The 22,724-nt window shown below is 39.8% G+C and overlaps 1 protein-coding gene across 2 annotated transcripts in view; it reads left to right on the forward strand.

Annotated features, from left to right (window-relative positions):
• Window positions 1-22,724, forward strand: part of CHCHD3 (coiled-coil-helix-coiled-coil-helix domain containing 3) — a 156,164-nt gene that overhangs the window by 32,654 nt on the left and 100,786 nt on the right. For both annotated transcript variants that reach the window (XM_058023464.1, XM_058023465.1), the window contains exon 4: window positions 8,443-8,587. In XM_058023464.1, coding sequence (XP_057879447.1) covers window positions 8,443-8,587 — 145 coding nt within the window. The remainder of the gene's footprint in view (window positions 1-8,442; window positions 8,588-22,724) is intronic.

Here is a 22,724-nt window from a genome sequence, read left to right on the forward strand (position 1 = left end):
AGAGATGGGAAAATGACTTGGAGCTAGTGAGAGAGCATCCACAAAAATAATCCTGCTTCATAGTTTCAGATTCAGGTAGGAAAGAGGAAAACTATTCCCCCCCTGGCAATTTTAAACAAACCTTTGCTTTCAAACTGCTGAGCTCTTTCATTTTGAAAAGCAGCAAATGAGCAGCAGAGAAACACTTAAAAATAGTAATAATAATAATAATGATACTAATAAAAATTTTTCTAACTGTCACTTCATTTCAATGGATAATTAATGTTGTCATAATTCCAGGACTGCTGTTGCAGATCCCAAGGGGAAGGATATTAAGTTGGGAAGTAATTTCAGGTGGAGTTATGTGGCTAGCTAAACATACAGAAATTATGTAAAGCAGTTTTACAATTCCAACTCAGGTTCTCCGTGTCCCTCTGGCATAAAAATGGGAATTTGCTCATCTGTTTTGCCTCTGTATAATACTGATCTAAATGCACCTATTTTAAAAGTAATGGTTTATGAAGTGTAATTAAAAATCCCCTCAAACAACCTGCCCCCCTTTTTACTCACCCCTCCTCCTTCCAGCACCAAACTCTGCCCCAAAAACACTCCCACAACTCAGGAAGCTCCAAGAAAACTCAACCACTGACACGAGTCACTGTCCTTGTTGCTCTGAGCGTTCACGAGCTGTCCGTGGAAGTGCTGTTGATAAATTGAATTAATTGGAGTGAGTTGAGTAGATAACTGAGATTTGAAACGAGGCTTGGATCTTCTGGTCAAGGCCTGGCACATAAAATCCCGTGGCCATTCTGAGGGATTTTTCCTTTGACAGATGTTGGGCTGGGGTTGGAAGGCAGCTGGGAAAGGGAGAGGGAGAATGAGGGGGTTCTGCTGGATGGTGGGGCTTGGACTGAGAGTTTGGGTGATGGGACGAGTCTGGTGTTTGAAACAGGGTGGCTGAGGCAGTGGTGGTTATGTGGGACGAGGTGGAAAATAACCTTAAAATTGTATTTTCAGTGTTGGTTTGGGTTTGAGAACAGACATCATGGAATCATGGGGTGATTTGGGTTGGGAGGGACCTTCAAGATCATCTCATTCCATGGCAGGGACACCTCCCACTGTCCCAGGCTGCTCCAGCCCCAGTGTCCAACCTTGGCCATTGCAGGGATCAGGGGCAGCCCCAGCTGCTCTGGGAATCCCTTCCCAAAATCCCACCCCAGGCTCCCTCTCCAGGGAATTCCCTCCATTCCCAGCTCTCCCAGCCTGCCATTGGATCCATCCCCACCCCGACTCCTCTCTAGGAAGGGATTTTGGGGTCTGGGGGCTTCACTGGGAACCTCAGCACTCCAGGAAGGGTCTCCCTTCCCTTCTCCATCCCCAACTTCCATAAAAATCCCTGGGGATGGATTCTGAGTGTCCCAAATCCCAGAATGGTTTGGGTGGGAAGGGCCCTTCAAGCCCATCCCATTCCAATGCCACCATCCCAGGCTGCTCCAGCCTGGCCTTGGGCACTGCAGGGATCAGGGGCAGCCCCAGCTGCTCTGGCAATGCCAGCCCAGGCAGGAATTCCTCATTGCCAAGATGCCACCCATGGCTGCCCTCTGGCAGTGGGAGCCATTCCCTGGGTGCTGTCCCTGCAGGCCTTGTCCCCAGTCCCTCTGCAGCTCTGCTGGAGCCCCTGCAGGCCCTGCAATGTGCTGGGAGCTCTCCCTGGAGCCTTCCCTGCTCCAGGGGAACATTCCCAGCTCTCCCAGCCTGGCTCCAGCCCCGGAGCAGCTCCATGGATTCCTCTGGATTTGCTCCAGCAGCTCCAGGTCCTGCTGGTGTTGAGGGTCCCAGAGCTGGAGACAGGACTCCAAGTAGGAGTTCAGCCTAAAGAAAGATCAGAATCCCCTGATCCCTTTCCTCTCCTTGTCTCTGCTGTGGAGCACGTCCCACACTCATGTGACAGTGTGGGATGGACCAAAAATGAGGGAGGATTTATTGGGATGGACCAAAGATGAGGGAGGACTTACTGGGATGGGAAAAGGTCAGTGCCAGCTCGGGGATCAGTGCTGGCATCACTTCACTGTTCTCAGCACTGTGGATAATGAATTAAGGGTAATTTATATTCATGTATGGCGAATGTTAAGGAGGAGCAGTCACCCTGAGGAAGAAGTGGGTATGGAATAAAGAGATGGAGCTCTCATTAAATTTAATCATGTGAAGTTCAAGCATAACTGCTCAGAAGTGTGATCCCTTCCCTCTTCTGCCTGTGCCAGTCATGAGAGTTCTTGGTCACTCGTGATGGATTTGTCAGAGGGTTTTAATGGTGCTGGGTCTGGTGGCTAAAGTGGGGCCAATTTGGGTCGCTGTCATCACATTTGACTGGTTTTGCACTCATGAAATGATGATAAATCTGGGTTTGATGAGCTGTGTGAACCTTTTTGAGTTCATATATTCCCATGATTTTAAAGCTTCAGCATTTTGGGTTTGGATTTGGAATCTTGAAACCATGGAATCTTTGGGGTTGGAAATTCCTTTAAGATGGAGTTCAAGCATTAATCCAGCACTGGCAAGCCACCACTAAACCACATCCCCAGATGCCACATCTTCAAGTTTAAATCCCTTCAGGGATGGGGACTCCAGCAGTCCCTGGGCAGATGTGCCAGGGCTGGACATCCCTTTCCACGAAGAAATTTTCCCAATATCCAAGCTAACCCTCCTCTGGCACAGCTTGAGGCCATTCCCTCTCCTCCTGTGCCTGTTCCCTGGGGTTAGATCCCAAATCCTGCCCTGGCTGTCCCCTCCTGTCAGGGACTTGTGGAGAGCCACAAGGTCCCCTCTGAGCCTCCTTTTCTCCAGGCTGAGCAACAGGAGCGCCAAAAATGTCAAAGCAAAATATCCTTTTGACACCACAGCTTTCAGGTGCAGAAAAATGATATTTTCTGTTAATATTTCCATGATTTGAAAGGTTTAAAAGTGCAATTTCCAAACAGTTGTTGAGAATGTGATTGCTACTAATGTTAGGAACAGCTCCTGTCACTTGTGCTGTGCAAAGTCTTATGTGAGTGGAGAATAATGTTTTTAATGAGGGAACAGTGGTAGAAACTTCAGTTTTTAACAACTTTTTTGTGTTTTCTGTGCCTTGACCTCCCAGATAATTTGTTTCCCTCTCTCTTTCCTTCACTGCGTGTTTGTAAAATCAGAAGAACTTGAGGTGATTTCCCTGACTTTGCAGCCAGGTGAGATGAAGTCAGGGAAATCTCCATTTCACACCTCTCGGAGCTCAGCTCAGCTTGGAGATGTTTTGCTGACGTCTCTCACATCCTTTCAAATCCCTCGGCAGCTTCGCCGATTTCCAGCCGCGGCTTTCTGTGGCGCGTCCCGCTCATGAAATATTGAAACTCAGCCCTCACAGACATCATTCCCTCATTAATATTGCAGCCTGCCCTAAACACGTTGCTCAAAACGTTTTGGATCCTTCTGTGAGTCCATCAGGAGGAATTAAGGAGCTTGTTGAGGTCCAGGAAAGCAGAAAACCTCATGAGTCCTCCTCATGTTGTAGCATCTCCAGTTGGGAGTGAGTTTTCGGGGTCCATATCATTAAATTTTTCCCTGGTTTCATAGAGGACAGGATGATTTTCCCGACAGTGGACTTTGAAACAGGGAATATTTTGATTTTTGCTCGGTTGGAAGTAGTGAAAAATGACACTGTTCGTGCTTTAGGCCTGAGTGGGTTTATGGTGGAACGTCACAGATCCATCAGATTGTGTAGCTTGGAGACTGTAATAAAGATAAAACAACTGGCAAGTAATCACTGCCCTGAACAAATAGCAAAAAGGAAATGCTTAGGCTTTGATAGTGTAATAAATTTCCAATATCTGAAAATAAGGGCTGGAAATGACAAATCACTGTATTTCTCTGAGAGTATTGTTTGCCAGTTTTGGATTTCTGTGGATTCTTGATTAATGGAGAATAAACTGTGAAGTGGCCATCAAAGCACAAAACTAATATTTTTCAGCTTTTCTCAGTGTGTTGCTGTTGTCTCTGAATTAAAAGGTGCTTTTTCCTTAATTAACATCTGCAGGTGTTTTTCAAGAACAACAGAAATGGATATTTTGAAGTAAACAAAAGAGGGAGTTCTTGTGGCTTTAGAATTAAATTACTCATCTTGTTATTGTGGGTAACAGGGGTCATGCTGGGCATGAGGAGAGTCCTGGGCTATAAATCCACATGGCAAAATTAACAATTTGCTTTTCTCGAACTTAATTAAAAACTAGATGTGAAAAGGATGGAAACCACTTGGAGTGCAGCAAAGTTTTATCAGGTTTTTTTTTTAGAGTGTATTTTTGTTTTACAGAAAATTCCTTGGCCCTCAGAGATGATTTCTTGTTTGGGTCTTAAATTTCTCTTTCTGTGTTTTTAATTCTAATTGGAAAGTGGAGCCAGTTCTGTATTTGGCTTCTCTTACCTTGTTGGACTTGATATGATGGTTGTCAGTTATTAATTTTAAGTTGTGATTTAATTGAGAAATTATTTTTTCTCTTGTTTTGCTTTGTGTTATTGTGTTGTTATTACTTGATGTTAAGGGATATGGGTTAAATGTTTCAGTCTGTTTTAGATAATGCACTGAAATATTTGATAAATTCACAGGTAAATTCTCTTGTGCTTAATCTTGCATGTAGGACTTTAATAGTTCAAAAGCTGTACAATAACAAATGCCATTAAAATCTCACATTCCCTGCTCTTCCAGAAAGAAAAGAGAGGAATAAAAAGCTGGAATGCAGAAGCAGAAATGTTATTTTGGTGAAATATTTTCCCTTTGGTCTGAAGCTCTGCCGGAGAGGAGGTTGGAATGGGTGGTTTGATCACATGGATTTGATTTCTGCACCTCCAGCCCATATCTCAGAAAATCAAAATTAACAAAACCTGGCTTTTTTATTTCTATTTTAAGTATATTTAAATTTTTTATATTTATTTTTTTTTTATATCTGGGAATATCTTCCAGAATTCTTTCTGCTTGTTGTTGTGTGATTGCTCCTCGAGGTGATGTGGTGTTCAACGTCAGCCAAATCTGATTTAGAGGTGGAATGTACTGCAAACATTATTTTGATTAAAGTGACTTCAGGACTAAAACAGTCCAAAATTTGTCTTACAGTGGAGCCTGAATATGACAATGTGATAACAAAAATACTCAAATTCTTGTTATGCCCCTCTGACAGGAATAAATCTTCTGAGATCCCTAAATCCTGGCTGATTGGTTTGTCAGGATTTACCCATCCTCTTACAGAAAAATACAGATACATAAATTTTCTTCACAGCATTAAGTTTAGAGTGTTGAAGTTGTCAATGACAGTGCTGGGGAGAGGCAGGAATTGTTGCTTTTTTTGTGTTGGTTGTGTGCTATAAAGCAGTTGAGAAATGAAATATTGCCAAGTGTTAACGCAGATTTTAACTGGAGCTGCTTCTTAATGCTTGATGTGTGTTTTCCAATAGCACCATGAGAAGTGATTGCCTTGCATGCCACACTTCATTAAATCAGCCACTCCACACTTCTTAAAGCAGTATTTCATAATTATTTAGAAGGATTTTATTCAAAAAGATATCAATTGTGTGGGGAAAATGTACAGCCAGCAGCCTTTTCTGCTGCTTCAGCAGCTTTTTTAACATCCTTTCTGTATAAATGATCAGTACAACACTCTGTTGTCTGGAGTTCTGTGCTCAAACACAAGAACCATTAACTCGAGCCTTTATTTCTGCTGTAATTAAAAATGTCACTTGAAAAAAAAATTCCTGTGGAATTTCTGGAGTAGTGACAAGTTTATATATATATATATACATATATACTTTTTAAAATTTTATTTTTTCCTTTACTTTTGCCTAGCTAATATAATTTATAGATAATAATAGAATTTATTACTGTAAATCCAGCTGATGTTTGCCTTTATTTGGTACATGCTGAATGCCAGGAAAATGAATTTGCAATGCCAAGGAAAAAAACCCTACTGGAGGTTGATGCAGGCGAATGTTTGCGATCTGCAGAATGTTTGTTTCATTAAGCTCCTACAAGCCACCCAATTATGGAACTCAAATAAATGAAAATGACTTCAAAATCCCGCTTATTTTGTTCAAAACTCTGCTGAATTTCAATCAGTTGAGATGGCAGTTTAGGGATATTGTTTTGGGAGTAAAAACTGCCCTAAATAAAAGTTTTTTTTTGAGGAATGTAACTCGTTGTGTTGTGTGATCCTGGTCACACAAATGAGGGTGGGAGTTGATAAAAAAGAGTTGAAATTTTTTTTGAAGGTGCTGCCAGGAGCAGTCTTGGACATAAAAAAATTCCTTTTTGGCCTAAATAGTAAAAAAATTGATAATGAAATAGTGTAATTTTCTTTCATGGTAGAACACCCTGCAAGGAAAAGGAAAGGGAGGAAAAAACAAACAGTAAAATGCATTTTCTTTGACTGAGGTGACCTGAGTGTCTTGATTTAAATGAGAAATTAGGAAGAAGATCCAATTTGATGTAAAGAAGAATTAAATGTAAATGTCTGAATGTTGAGGGGTTGCTTTATTTTGGGGTTTTTTGTTCATGAGGGTTTTTTGGTTTTTAATTTTTCATAGTTTAGAATATTGTAACTTTTGGCTAGATTTTTCTGCTCTTTTATATGTAAAATATGTTTCATATCTTTTAATTACTCTGCTGTGTACAGCAGCATAAAGAGGTGACCTTTTTAATGGAAAACCACTTTGAGGAGGTCAAATCCAAGAAGGATGAGGAAGGATCTTCCTTCAGTCTCGAGAAGCATTAAATGCTTTTTATTGCTCACCAGAAAAAGGTGCTGAGACTACTATTTTGACACTTTTTTTCCTTTTTAGGCAAAACATGATTTCTCCAATCCAAAAGACAACCAGCATGTTTTGACTGTGCTGTGTGAAGGATTGTTATGATTGTATGAAGGATTTGTTATATCAATCCTGCTGGAGTAATTTAGGGGACCTTGGGAAATCGCTTAATGGAATTTGGTCCATGTCTGCATAATCTTGAGTTTTTTATTTTTTTTTTTTTTCTTTTTTAGCTGGAGTAATTGAAGATGCAGCTTAATAAACTTTTATAAAGATTCCCAGTTGGTTGCTGCATTTCAGAGGGTTTGGAGCTGAGCACTGAAGTAATACATCTTGTAATTGTCTTTTTTCCTCCCTCCCTCACTTAAATGTATTCCCTGGGGAAGAATCTAATGTACTCTAATGCTGGTACCTTTTACAAAGTGACCCCACTCATTAGGATTTGTTCTCCAGAGCTCCCTTGACAACAGATAAATGCACTGAGAATATTGAAGCTTCCTCTCCATCACTCTTTCAAACAAAAAAAAAAAAAAAATCTATTTGAAACCCAGTGTTTCATAGCTCCATTACTGCTCTGAGTTCCGTGCTCGGTGTCACAACACACAGGTTTTATTCACTGAGTGTTCCCATGAAAATGAGACACGGTGTGCTTGTCTCAAGTACTCCATTGAAGGTTTCAAATCTATTTATGGCTCGTGACATAGAAACATTGAGAATTTTCTGGGCCTGAAGTTGCCTTTATTAACTCTGTTGCCACAAGTTCAATAACTATTTTCTCTGCTCCTCTCAGATGGCTGGGAAAGGTTGATGATGGTTCTTCGATCTTCGTGGAGCTTGGGGAAATGGATGAAGTCCTTGGGTTTATGGTGTGTTTAGGGAGGAAAGCACTTCCCCAGTGCAGGAAAGCTTTCAGGTGGAAATTGAGTGCCTGCTGGCTGCTGGGAGAAGGATTTTCCCAGAAAAATGGTTCCATAAAACCAGACAAAAACCCAGCCAACCCACAGAGTTCTCTGCAACTTGTGCTGGTGTTCACAGGGGTCTGAGGATGAGGGAAAGATGAGGATCTGACTCCGTGTTTCAGAAGGCTGATTTATTATGTTATAATATAGATTGCATTAAAACTATACTAAAAGAACAGAAGAAAGGATTTCATCAGAAGGCTGGCTAAGAACAGAATACAGAAGAATGATAACAAAGGTTTCTGTCTCGGACAGAGAGTCTGACTGTGATTGCCCATTAATTCGAAACAACCACATGAGACCAATCCCAGATGCACCTGTTGCATTCCACAGCAGCAGATAATTTTTACATTTTGTTCCTGAGGCCTCTCAGCTTCTCAGGAGGAAAAAATCCTAAGGAAAGGATTTTCCATAAAAGATGTCTGTGACAGCAGCTTACTTAAAAATACATTTAATTGAATCAGCTTTAATTTATATGATTTAATGAGCAACGATGTCAAAACTTGTAGCTTTTGTGTATTCAGATTTTGATACTTCAATTAGAAATAAACTTCTGGATTTATTTTAGTGAATATTTGTATTTAAGTGCCTTAAAAAGCATTTCTGTGATGGCTTTTAAAGCGACTTCTCTGACTTGGAAAGTAGATTTTGAGTTTGAATCTCCCTGCACCTCCTGTAGGTTGAAACAAGAGCAGATGTACGTTCGGGATGAGCTTGGCAAGCTGCTGGAACGGGAGAGGATCTCCTCAAACGAGCACCTGACCCGAGCCATCCTCCGCGAGAGAGCGGCCACCGAGGAGGAGCGGCAGAAGGCTCAGCGCTTCGTGAGTGCTCGTGGGGTGGGGAGGGAGGGAACTGGGCAGGAAATCTCACAGGTATGTGTCTGCTTGGGTCTCTGAAGGTGGAATTTGAGAGTGAAATAGAGGTGGGAGCAAGTTTTTGATATGGAAGAATAGTAGATGTGTAAATTGAGGATTGCCCAGCCAGTCTTGCTGGACAACTAAGAAAGCAAAGGTTGTGTCTCTGAATGTGGAATTTGAGAGTGAAATAGAGGTGGGAGCAAGTTTTGATATAGAAGAATAGTAGATGTGTAAACTGAGGTTTGCTCAGCCAGTCTGATTTATTAAAAATATGGATATTGATCTAGTACCGATATCCAACTGTGATGGACAAAATCTCTCTAACAGTTTAGGGTTAGAAAGTGTGTGTTTATTGTGGGATAGCTCCCAAATACACACTGAGGTTTACAGGTGATTCCAGAGTCCTTTTATCTATACAAATATTGAATGCCCAAAATACAAATGCATATTCATCACTTTGGTACATCCCATTCCCAGTATGGATATTGATCTAGTACCGATATCCAACTGTGATGGACAAAAACTCTCCAACAGTTTAGGGTTAGAAAGTGTGTGTTTATTGTGGGATAGCTCCCAAATACACATTGCAATTTACAGGTGATTCCAGAGTCCTTTTATCTATACAAATATTGAATGTCCAAAATACAAAGCGTTTTCATAACTTTGGTATATCCCATTCCCTGCTCCATGTGGTAATTAGTTCAAAGGCAATTAAGCATGCATAGTTTGTTCCTTGAAATGAGTTGGTGGTCCCTTTCATGGGGAGAGATCCCAAAATGAGGAAGTAAATGAAGTCTTCCTCGTTCTGAGCTTTCTACCTTTTCAAGGCAAATATCACAAATGAACCCTTGGTAGAACTCCCATTCCTGTCTTCAATTGGTTTCAGAACACAGGAATTTGTCTTATGTTCCTACAATTGTCTTATGTTTCTAAAAGCAATTTATCAGTTTCTATATTCTTCATTATAAACCCAGCTAACCAACCATTGTGTTGACAAGTAATCAGTTATTAGTTAACTACTAACTCTTAACTTCATCAAGGCCTACCCATTTATTTTAATTAACTCCACTAAAGCTTATCTCCAACTAAAATCTTAGCTCCTCTAAAATCTCTAAATTCCTTCAAGTTTATGTCTCAAGACTTGCTGACAACTAAGAAAGCAAAGGTTGTGTCTCTGAATGTAGAATTTGAGAATGAAATAAAGAGGGAAGCAAGTTTTGATGTAGAAGAATAGCAGAATTCAAGATCTGTACCACAGGGAAATGCATTTCTGTGAATCCTTTGTCAGGATGCTTGAGAAATTCCATATTATGGATATGAAACTGCTTTATTTAGTTATTTGGCGGTTAATTTTCACTTGCTTCAGAATATCAAAGTTAGCAGTCATTTTGGTTCCATCTGTGAAATTTGGAAATACCTGGTGGTTCTTGGGTTCAGGTTTGTAATCACCATTGCAGATTTCCCATTTCCATTGTAGCTTGTTCATTCTTTGAAGTGGGTACTGTAAGATTACAAAATACCCATACGGTTTTGTCTGTTTCCTTTAAAACGAAAATATTGAATAATTCTCACATTCCTGTAAGTCAGCTCCTTTATTTTCCTTTAATTTTAAATTGAGGATTGCTCAGCCAGTCTTGCTGGACAACTAAGAAGGCAGAGGTTGAGTTAGAAAGAGGTTTTACAACTTAGAGCAAAGGATAAGCTGACCACAAACAAAAATATGTTTTTACCAAGCAGAAAGATACCACAGGCAAACAAGACATGTCCATGAGGCAAGTAGAAAATAGTTTGGTCATCTGGCTGGTTAATTTTCACTTGTTTCAGAATATCAAAGTTAGCATTTGTGTCATCTCAGTTTTGATCAATCTTCATGGTTCCATCTGGGAAATTCAGAAATATCTGGTGGTTCTTAGGTTCAGGTTTGTTATCACCTAACAGATATTTTCCATTTCCACTTGTTCATTCTTTGATGGGTGTGCTCTAAGATTGCAAGGAGGAATTTTAAGAATTTTCCACTGCAAGAAAACTGAAAAACAGCTTTAATCTTAAACTGTGACATACTGACACATGTGAGTGGATAGCATTGACCATAATATGGTAATTATAGTAGTTATGATAGGCTAAAGGTAATAGTAAAGGTATTGGTTGGTTCTTATATATGAAGATGCTCAGCAAAGAAAAATTTATAATGCAATGTAAGCAAAATTAAAGGGTCTTCAGGCCTGCCTGCAGCTGGAGCTGAGAGCTGTGGATGTGGCTCTGTCACCCGTGGCCCTGGGCTGCTGTAACTCTTGGATACAATAAACTGCATTTTGAAGGCTCTTAGTCTCAAATATTTACAGAAATCACAGATTGTCCAAGCAGCTTTCTCCTCAGGCCTATTGGTAGAAGAGGAGAGCAGATATTTTATTTTATTTTATTTTTTTTTCATTACTAGGTAGCAGCATGCCATTTTATTTTGGTTAAATATCCTTCTTTTAAGGGGTTTTGCTGCTTATTTCCAACTTTGGAACCGGCTCAGTGAAAATTCTGTTGAAAAGATTCATCTCTCATTAGAGCTGATGTATTAAACCTTCTGACAAGGAAATTGGAACATATGGTTGGCTGTTTTCCTCAGAAAACTGACATTATGCACTTCAGTCCACTTCAAATGTCTGACAGATTTATCACTTCCTCTATAGAGTGTTTGCTTGCTGTACTGAGTCTCTATTGACTCTTCTTTCTGACAATAATCATTATTGTATGACGTGGGAATATGCTTTAAAAATACAAATATACTTGAGTGTGAATACTAAAGAAATCATTATTTTCAAGGCAAAAAGTTGAAAATACTTAATGTGAGCATTGCTGTGAAAATAAATGGGAATTACTTATGTCAGCAGCAACATAAATATTTGTTGGGCTCTGTAAATCTGGAGTAAAATCCCAAGTTTTTCAGGTTTATGGGTTGGTATCTTAGTAATCAATCACTTCAATAAGCAATAGCTTTATCTGTGCTGTGGGATATAAAATCTGATATTCCTGTTATTTTTCCAAATTCCAACTGAAAACCAGACCAATTCCACCTCAGTGCTGGCGTCTTTTCCAGCCATTTCTGGATTCTTTTTCACCTCTGTGCTAATGTTATTGTTGAATAATGATTTCAGTGTTGTAAACAAATGTTTAATATTTTGTCATTGTAAAACATGGGAGCAAAGGAGAATGGAGAGGAATTATGACCTAGGTACAGCCTCTGTTATGTGCCTTAATCCTTGGATTCTTAATGTTGTGTGGGAGAGGTAAGGGTTTTGTGGCCTGGAGCTAATGAGGAGCTGAAGATTTATAATGGAGATGATTATTTGCATAATTACTGGGGGTTTGCATCTTTTTCTCCCTGTTGTGGTGATTTGGGGAAGCACAAGCTGGATATAATGATATATATATAAAATGTATATATATAATATATATTTATATATATATATAATATTTAAAATATATTTATATATATAAAATGTGTATATATATATGTGTGTGTGTGTGTTTTTTATATATATATACATATATATATGTAAAGTTAGCAGCTATGTCTTCATGGTTTTGATCAATTTTGATCAATCAAGTATATATATAATATATATTTGTAAATATATAAAATATATAAAATATATTTATATATATATAAAATGTATATATATATATATGTAAAGTTAGCAGCTATGTCTTCATGGTTTTGATCAATCTTCCTGGTTCCATCTGTGAAATTTGGAAATATCTGAAGGTTCTGGGGTGCAGGTTTATTTTCCCTATTCCAGGTTCTCCATTTCCATTGTAGCTTGTTTATTCTTTGAAGTGGGCACTCTAAGATTACAAAATAACAAGAAGGTTTTGTCTGTTTCCTTGAAAATGAAAATACTGAGTAATTTTCACTTTCCTATAAGTCAGCTCGTTTATTTTCCTTTAATTGGTCAGATTTTATTTCTTGGCTTCACTGCTTACCCTACCTGTGCATTTATTTCCTGTATCAAAGGAAAATTCAAAATCTCTACCACAGGGAAATCATTTCTCTGTGTTCTTTGCCAGGATGCCTGAGAAATTCCATATTATGGATATGAAACTGCTTTATTTAGTTATCTGGCTGGTTAATTATCACTTGCTTCAGAATATCAAAGTTAGCAGTTGTGTCGTTTTGGTTTTGATCGATTTTCCTGGTTCCATCTGGGAAATTTGGAAATACCTGGTGGTTCTTGGGTGCAGGTTTGTTATCACCTAAGAGATTTTTTCCATTTCCACTGTAGCTTGTTCATTCTTTGAGGTGTGTAGTTTTAATATTGCAAACTAGCAATAAGATTTTGTCTGTTTCCTTAAAAATGAAAATACTGAGTAATTGTCACCTTCCTGTAAGTCAGCTCCTTTATTTTCCTTTAACTGGTCAGATTTTATTTCTGTGGCCTCACTGCTTACCCTACCTGTGCATTTATTTCCTGTATCAAAGCTGAATTCAAAATCTCTACCACAGGGAAATCATTTCTCTGTGTTCTTTGCCAGGATGCCTGAGAAATTCCATATTATGGATATGAAACTGCTTTATTTAGTTATCTGGCTGGTTAATTATCACTTGCTTCAGAATATCAAAGTTAGCAGTTGTGTCGTTTTGGTTTTGATCAATTTTCCTGGTTCCATCTGGGAAATTTGGAAATACCTGATGGTTCTTGGGTGCAGGTTTTTTATCACCTAACAGATATTTTCCATTTCCCCTGTAGTTTGTTCATTCTTTGAGGTGTGTACTCTTAAGATTGCTAAATAGCAAGAAGGTGTTGCCTGTTTCCTTAAAAATGAAAATACTGAGTAATTCTCACCTTCCTGTAAGTCAGCTCCTTTATTTTCCTTTAATTGGTCAGATTTTATTTCTCTGGCTTCACTGCTTACCCTACCTGTGCATTTATTTCCTGTATCAAAGGAAAATTCAAAATCTCTACCACAGGGAAATCATTTCTCTGTGTTCTTTGCCAGGATGCCTGAGAAATTCCATATTATGGATATGAAACTGCTTTATTTAGTTATCTGGCTGGTTAATTATCACTTGCTTCAGAATATCAAAGTTAGCAGTTTTGTCGTTTTGGTTTTGATCAATTTTCCTGGTTCCATCTGGGAAATTCAGAAATATCTGGTGGTTCTTGGGTGCAGGTTTGTTATCACCTAAGAGATTTTTTCCATTTCCACTGTAGCTTGTTCATTCTTTGAGGTGTGTAGTTTTAATATTGCAAACTAGCAAGAAGGTGTTGTCTGTTTCCTTAAAAATGAAAATACTGAGTAATTCTCACCTTTCTGTAAGTCAGCTCCTTTATTTTCCTTTAATTGGTCAGATTTTATTTCTTTGGCCTCACTGCTTACCCTACCTGTGCATTTATTTCCTGTATCAAAGGAAAATTCAAAATCTCTACCACAGGGAAATGCATTTTTGTGTATCCTTTGTCATGTACTGTGAAGAATTCTGTGTTTTAGTAAACTGCTCCAGCAGGTTTGTATTTTATGGAGCCCAGATTTGATTTCTCAGATTCTTCTTGGAGAAAAACAAAAGTGTTCCTGAAGTGTCAGTAAGAAAATAAATTCCTTTGCTGCTGCTAAATTCTTCAAATAATGCAATGGAAAAGAAATTATGGTGAGGAAGGAAGAATTTGATTTTTCCTTTGTAAAAGGTGCTAATTCAGGTTTTAATAAATAGATGTAAAATGAAATCACATTTCCCATTCTTGAAGAATAAATTTATAGTGCTATCCCAAAAGTTAGAATTAGCTTTTTATACAAATGAGGGAATAAAGAAGGGATGAAATGATGAGTTAATAGCTGAAATACTTTTGTGCTGTGACATGTCCCAGGAAGTGCCCTCAGTTCAGGGGGGCCTGGTTGGATGTCAGCTCCTGCAAAAACACATTTTGGGCTGATCCAAAGGCTTGCAAAGCAGAAATTGTGACATTTGTGCCAGCAAAAGTAGAAATTATTGTTCAGAGTGGCATTTCCAAACCCTGGAAATCCCTTGTGGGGTCAGTGGGAGGATTTAATCAACTCCTGGTGCTTAACTCAGCAGAAATTAAGGCAGCTGCCGTCGATTCCTGGAGCAAGCCTTGAAATGCCACTGACTGGGAGTGTTTTGGACACATTTCCTTGTCCCACAGATTTGGGCTTTCCTTATCCCATAGATTGGGATTCCTTTATCCCACAGATTTGGGCTTTCCATATCCCAGATTTGGGCTTTCCATATCCCACAGATTTGTGATTTTCTTATCCCACAGATTTGGGATTTTCTTATCCCACAGACTTGGGATTTCCTTATCCCACAGATTTGGGATTTCCATATCCCACAGATTTGGGATTTTCTTATCCCACAGATTTGGGATTTCCTTATCCTTCAGATGTGGGATTTCCTTATCGCACACATTTGGGATTTCCTTATCCCACAGATTTGGGCTTTCCTTATTCCACAGATTTGGGATTCCCTTATGTCACAGATTTGGGATTTTCTTATCCCACAGATTTGGTATTTCCTTATCCCACAGATTTGGTATTTCCTTATCCCATGCATTTGGGATTTCCTTATCCCACAGATTCGGATTTTCCTTATCCCATAGATTGGGATTCCTTTATCCCACAGATTTGGGCTTTCCATATCCCAGATTTGGGCTTTCCATATCCCACAGATTTGGGATTTTCTTATCCCACAGATTTGGGCTTTCCATATCCCACAGATTTGTGATTTTCTTATCCCACAGATTTGGGCTTTCCTTATCCCACAGATTTGGGATTTCCATATCCCACAGATCTGGGATTTCCTTATCCCACAGATTTGGTATTTTCTTATCCCACAGATTTGAGATTTCCTTATCCCTCAGATGTGGGATTTCCTTATCGCACACATTTGGGCTTTCCTTGTCCCACAGATTTGGGATTTCCTTATCCCACAGATTGGGATTCCCTTATGTCACAGATTTTATATTTTCTTATCCCACAGATTTGGGCTTTCCTTATCCCACAGATTTGGGATTTCCCTATCCCACAGATTTGTGTTTTCAGATTTGGGTTTTGAGATGATTTTCCCGATCCCTTCCAACCCAAACCATTCTATAATTCTGAGATTATCCTTTTTTTGGGTTTTGTTTTTTTTTTTTATTATTTTTCCCCTCTGCTTTTCCCAGTCTTCAGGGCTGTTTCGTTTTCAGGGCTCCCAGTGCATCAGGGTTGGCTGTTTTGATGGTGAAGAATTTCTTTATTTTCTTCTCTTCTGTCAGTGCAGGAGCTGAGGCAAACACTTCACAAAGCCATCCTGGAGCCCTTTCCAAATGCAGCCAATCTGCTTTTTTACAACTCCAAGAGCAGCTCCATTGAGGAAATTGCAGAGTCTGTGTGCAGGGCAAATGAGAACTGCTTGAAGTGGCCTTTCCACCAAACAGGGTGGCTTTTGTACCTTTATCTTTACTCCCTTTGGAATTGTGACATTTGCAAACATCTCAGTGTGATTGCACCAAAGGACAAAGTGCATCGTGTGCTTGAAGTCAAGAACTGCAGCTGGTTAAAAATATTTCTTTTTTCCACACACTCTTAACGTGGATAGGATGGTTTTTTCTGCCTATTGCTCTTGAAAAAAGGGCTTCAGAATCAATCAAATCTTTTATGAAGAATTTTGAGGGTGGTGTGGTTCTCTGGTCCTTATGAAGGCTCCAAGAACACTTGAATTACATTTCATCACTTAGACCTGTTCTCTGCCATATTTATTATTGGAGATTTTTGCTGCAAATCTCAAACTTGGGCCTGGTTGAGTTGGGCACGGTTTTGTAGAGTGGCTTTGCCATAAATAGTTTATTGATGTTCCATCACTTGAGTCGTTATGGAAGTCAGGGTGAGATGAGGAGAATATGGAGTAGAAAATCAATAGTTACCCAAAGTGCAGAGGACCTGTTGTGTTTCCATCTCCTAATAATGACCTGGAGTGCACTGTGAACACATTTGCTCCTCTGTCTGGACTGAAACGAGTTGTCATTAGAAGCCTTTATGTTAGAAAATGGTTTTATTGAGCTGCCAATGACATTAAAGTCTCATTTCCCTTTGAAGAGGCACAGAAATATTGTTCTGTTCATGTGCTGTAACCAGAACATTAAAATTTGATTATTGCTATCATTAGAAGTCTGTATCCATACTAATGCAATTACATCTATTTGCCCATGTGTTGTTGCAGGCTTTCATTGAAGCACCTGGTTGAGAGTGAAACCTGGTGGTGCTCAGGAATCTCATTGTTTTGTAAATTATTTTCTGCACAAGAGGTTCTATCAAAAAATTCCTTGCTTAAAAAAAAAATCAATCTGGTAGAAGTATCTTTATATTAAAAAGCACTTTTATTTTTTTGCACTTTAGGTCACTGTGATAATCAGATTATTGGAGATTTTTTTTTTTCCCTAGCAAAATCCTATTTGAGATGTGAAGTTCTTTTACTCGTCTGAGCCCTGAAATCAATAGCCAGAACACATTCCTGGCCATATCAGAGCTGAAGTGTGTTGAGTTGTGTGAGGAGGAAGTCTGGCCTGTTGTCATAATTGAATCCAGGCTGTTCAAATCCTGCCTGAGCTGCTTTGGTGTTTCCCCATCACCCTGGGGTGACTGCTCCCACTCAGGGCTGGGCAATGCCCTCCCCTTTGGGCTGCTTTTATTTTCCCTGTCCTCAATTCATTAACTCTGTCATGAGGACGTTTCCTATTTTCCATAAACAGATTAAATGCTGACCCTTCCTGCTCTTTCCAAGCAGGCCTGGACAAACCATATTTTAAGGATGACTTCACTAGGAAATACCAGGGGGAAGAATTCGATGAGTTAAGGCATTAGTTCTCAGGAGAAGAGTCTGTTTACAAACCTGCAGTATTTATTACATACCTCATTTAGCTCATTCATCATTTTAATAGAAAAATGAATCTTTTTAGATGATTCTGAAATAATTTGAGGTGAACTACACAGCCTGAGGCAAAACAGGATTGCTTGGTGCAGGGAGGGCTTTTGGAGAAGTAAGAGCAGAGACTGTAATTCACAATTTATGGCAGTAAAAATATTAAAGGCTCATATTTGAACATGAGATTTAAGGTTTGGGAAGCACATTGTACAAAATTAAATCTACTGACAGTTGTTTTGTCTCTTGTTCCTCAGTTTTATAATTTAGCAAGTAGAAATTTTTCATGAAACCTCGTTGAAAGTGGAGATTTGGGGAGTTTCACTCATAAAACCTTATTTAGTCCTACACACATGGGATTTTTTGTGATTTTTTTATGGCTTGGAAGTGGCAGTTTTGTTGTAGCAAAAACTCTTTTTCCTATGGGCAAAGCTGGGTTTGGTTGTTCCTGTCATAGAAGGAAGAAGGTATTTTGGAATATTGAGGATGGGATCTGTTATTTTTTTGTGTGTTTTGTTTTGGGGGAAAGAAGTTTGGTTGTTTTTTAGAGAAGGAAGTGAGCTACAATGAGCAAGACATTTATATCTGGAATCCACACAATTCTACTGCACTGACTGCACTCCTGTTCCTTGGAATAAACAGAATATTGCTCCTTTGATTTATGTCTCTCCTGGCACACATTCCTTCTTCTTCTCCCTCTTTTTTGCCATTTCTACTGCAGCACTAAAAGGTTTGGGATAGAAATTCAGATTTTTGGGGTAGATCTTTTATGGGATCCTAAACAGGTGATGTGTGAGCAAGAAGCTCCTGCTAAGAAAATCAAGTTGATAATTTTCTCCCCATTAAGAAAAGGGGCTGCCTGTCACATATTTGCAAATCATGAGTGATTTTCTTATCTGGCCTTGAAGAGGTGAAGGCCCATTTGATTAAAATGAATTAATAAATTAATTAAGAAGTGAACAGTTTTCCTTCCACCTTGATGGAGGAAAACAGTAAAAATAATTTAAAATAGCCTGTGGGTGGTGCTGGAGTTGGAATCCCAGTATGATTTGTCACATAAACTGGTAAATAAATGTTTTATTTCCTCTCTGAAATTGCCATGAAGGGCCTGGGAACCACAAGTTGCCTTTTCCTGGGTCTCTCTTCTGTCCCTTTACAACATCCATGCTGACATTCAAAATATTTGTTTCAGTGGAACAATAGAAATAATTTTCTCTCTTCCTTCAGCATTTCACTTGGCAACATGTTATAGATGTAGTTTTTATAATTTTTCTGTGTAACAGTTAATGGCTTTTTTTTCCCTCCGTGTCAAAGTTTGACAGACAGGAAAACCACGGTAAAACGAGAATTTTGAAGGCAAGCAAAGTACAGAAAAGGAGCATTTATTCTCTTTAAGCTTTCTTTTTGAATGGTGAATGTGTTTTGATAGTCAAGCAGCATTTAAAGCATGTTATTTTTTAATTCTTATATAGCAAACCCCAAGATATTTGACTGAAGCAAAATTAATCACTGTGTTATTTCGGCATTCAGATGAAGATCTAGTGCTTTACAAAGCCTGCTGCTCCATCAATTTGTTCTTTGGGTTGAATTCAAATTGAGTTCATTTTTATAGATTCACTGCATAATACTCTGCTCTCTCCTCCCTCATTCATTAACCAATTTGTTCGTGCTACTCCCTTTTTATTGAACGGTAACAAAATTGCCCTGCTATCTCCCCAAATGAATATCATCATTCCTTGTCATGCATGGGCAAAAAGTGAGGCTAATAATCCCTTTTTCTACACACCTTCCCTCTTGCAGGGACAAGTCTCCCTTCTGCCCTGGAGGTAGCATGAGAAGAACACTTAAAATCCTGGTTTTTGGCTATAAGTATTCCAAGTCAGGCTCTGTCACCATCAGATTTTCTGAAAAATCCTCTTTGCCCAGGATTTCTCTCCTGGGAAGCTGAGAAGCCTCAGAGAAAAAGGAAAACAATATTATCTCACTTGCTTCTGCTGTGTTTTGCTGCTTTGGGTTGTGGTTGGAGATTGTTTATCCAACAGGTGATTGTTTTTATTATTGGCCAATTATGGCCAATCTGTGTCGGACTCTGAAGAGAGAGTCATGAGTTTTCATTAGAATTTTGTTAAGCCTTCTGTAAGTATCCTTTCTGTATTCTTTAGTAGAGTTTAGTATAGCATTCTTTGATATAATATAATAAAATAATAAATTAGCCTTCTGAGAATGTGGCGTCAGGTTCTTCTTTCCTCCTCTTAATGGGGGACCCCAGCAAATACCACAAGGCTCCTTTTGATTACTTGTGGGCCTTGGAGCATGTGCACCCTGCCAGTTGTGTGACACAACAAAAACCTCATCAAAGCCTTGTCAGGGCTTGTCCTTGTACATGAAAAGTGACAAATCCATGGGAGGGATTAAAATGTTTGTTTGACACCGCGTTCAAAGCGTGACATGGGTGAGGCTCCTCTTGTCACAGACATCTTTTATGAAAAATCCTTTCCTTAGGGTTTTTCCTCCTGAGAAGCTGAGAGGCCTCAGGAACAAAATGCAAACATTGATTATCTGCTGCTGTGGAATGCAACAGGTGCATCTGGGATTGGTCTCATGTGGTTGTTTGTAATTAATGGCCAATCACAGTCAGCTGGCTTGGACTCTCTGGTCAGTCACAAACCTTTGTTATCATTCTTTCTTTTTCTATTCTTAGCCAGCCTTCTGATGAAATCCTTTCTTCTATTCTTTTAGTATAGTTTTAATGTAATATATATAATAAAATAATAAATCAGCCTTCTGAAACATGGAGTCAGATCCTCGTCTCTTCCCTCATCCTGGGACCCCTCTGAACACTGTCGCATCCTCTGCTCAACAAAACCACAGAATCACAGAAGAATCACAGAATGATGAGGTTGCAAGAGACCTCTCAGATCATCAAGTCCAACCCATGCCCTAACACCTCACCTAAACTTTAGCACCCAGTGCCATGTCCAGTCTTGTTTTAAACTCATCCAGAGATGGTGATTCTGCCGCCTCCCTGGGAAGAGCATTCCAGCACTTCATTATTCTTTCAGTGAAAACCTTTTCCCTAATATCCAACCTGTCCCTTCCCTGCCATAGCTGGAGGCCGTGTCCTCTGGTTCTGTCAGGGACCGACCCCACCTGTCTGCAGCCTCCCTTCAGGAAGGTGCAGAGAGCACTGAGGGCACCTCTGAGCCTCCCTTCTCCAGGACAAACAGCCCCAGCTCCTTCAAACGTTCCTCACAGGGTTTGTGTTCCCAGCCCCTCTCCAGCCTCGTTGCCTCCTCTGGATGTGCTCAAACATCTCAACATCCTCCCCAACCTGAGGGGCCAGAACTGGGCACAGCACTCAAGGTGTGCCCTCACCAGTGCCGAGTGCAGGGGGAGAATGACCTCCCTGGGGCTGGGCCTCTCTTCCTCTCACTTTTATTCAATATTTCTCTGCTCTCACATTAAGCTGGTTTTTGGGGTAGGGTATTCACTTTAGAGTGCTCTGGTTGTTCCTCATTTTGGGTTCAATTACCAGATTTAGGGGTTTTGAGGGACAGAGGGATGGAAGCCATCAGGCAGTTTGTTTTAGGCTGTTTTCAGGAGTAGCTGAGGTCACTTGGTGTTGAGTTTTTACCTTTTTGCCATGGTTGGGATTAAATGCCTGAAGATGGTATTTCTTGTTGGACTCAGATGTTTATTAGTTCTTATCTATGTCACACTCTCACAATCCCTGAGTTCTACAGCACTTTATTAACAAACTAAAAGTGGAGCCCCATCTCTTTCTCTACAAGGCCTTTCAAGGATAAACTGTCCAATTAAGAACTGACACCTGAATTATTTTCACTTTTAACCCAATACCCAACCACCCCTGCCCACAATGGGGACTTTTTTATCCAATGACACAAACCCACCCCAACCCATGGAGAAGAAGGTGAAGAAGAAGGACCAGCACTGCCCCAAAACCTCCATCTTGCTTTATATCCATTACTGCATTCTAAACCCTTAAACTCTGGGTTTCCCACCCTGTGATCTCACACACTCCTGTTCAAACTGCACACCCACAGTCCCAGTTCCATCATTCCATTCTGGAAGCTTCTCCAGGCCTCAGCTCAGTGCAGGGTTCTCTTGGGGGTCAGTGCTGGCAGCACAGAAATCTCCAATTCTCAGTACCCAGGGTTCCAATAACTTGATTTTCTCAGCTTGGAAAAGAGCCTGAGGGAAGTCCTTTTTAGATGTAATTTCAAGTTTTTAAGGGTTTTTTAATATCTTTTTAATATCCTTTCATATCACTGGCTGTCTGGAATATATTGAGTTGCTGCAGTGTTGTAGCAATAGGTGCCAATGCAGCTAAAGCAGGTGTACGCAAATCAATTAAAAAGGATATTTCAGGGAGAGGATGAGGAAAAATGTGGAATGTCATGGTGAAGTCTGTAGGTTTTGGGGGGTTTTATACAAATTTTAGGAAATTTTTCAGTCCTAGAAAGTGTTTATACATAATCTGTTCTCTGGTGGCTGTACCACGATGTGCCTGGAAGAAAAACTACTCTGCCTCCTTGTTTTATAAAGAGAGGAAGAGTTTAATGTAAGACTTAATAAATTGGGGATGTTCAAACACCCTTTTAGTTCAGTAATAAGAATAAATATTTTGATAGCCCAGTCCTCTTAAGGATCTTAAGGTTCTTTGATTGGACTTGGCCCTGCAAAGTGCAGGGACTTTGGAGCGGGGAAATCAATCTCCTGCCAGGAATTCTGATGCTGAGGGTGTTTGTGTGTACAGTTGGGTGTTTGGGGAATCTGACACAATATTACAAATGGAAAACAAAAATAAACCTGGAATAATATAAATAATAGAAAGATTTTAAGACAAAGAGGCACCTTCTGATTCCGTGTGCAGGCTGAGCTAGAGCAGAGGCTGGGCAGAGTTCCAGAATAAAGCAGGGATTCATTCACAGGATCTCCTGCATGGCTGCACCTTGGGCAGCACCAGAGCCCAGCCAGGGCTGCGCCCAAGATGAACCAAAACGGCCCCAAAATGCACGAGCGCTGCCGGGGTCTCTCCCTGGGATCAGCTCTGCTCCATTTGCACCTTGCAGTTCATTGTCCCATTGCAGCTTTAGCCCAGGCAGTCCCACCCTGCTTGTTTTTCTCTCTGCAGCCCACGGGGTTTGTGCTCCTGGGCTGAGATTTGGGGCATTT

The sequence above is a fragment of the Melospiza georgiana genome, chromosome 4 (assembly GCF_028018845.1).
Source record: "Melospiza georgiana isolate bMelGeo1 chromosome 4, bMelGeo1.pri, whole genome shotgun sequence".
Classification (NCBI taxonomy): domain Eukaryota; kingdom Metazoa; phylum Chordata; class Aves; order Passeriformes; family Passerellidae; genus Melospiza; species Melospiza georgiana.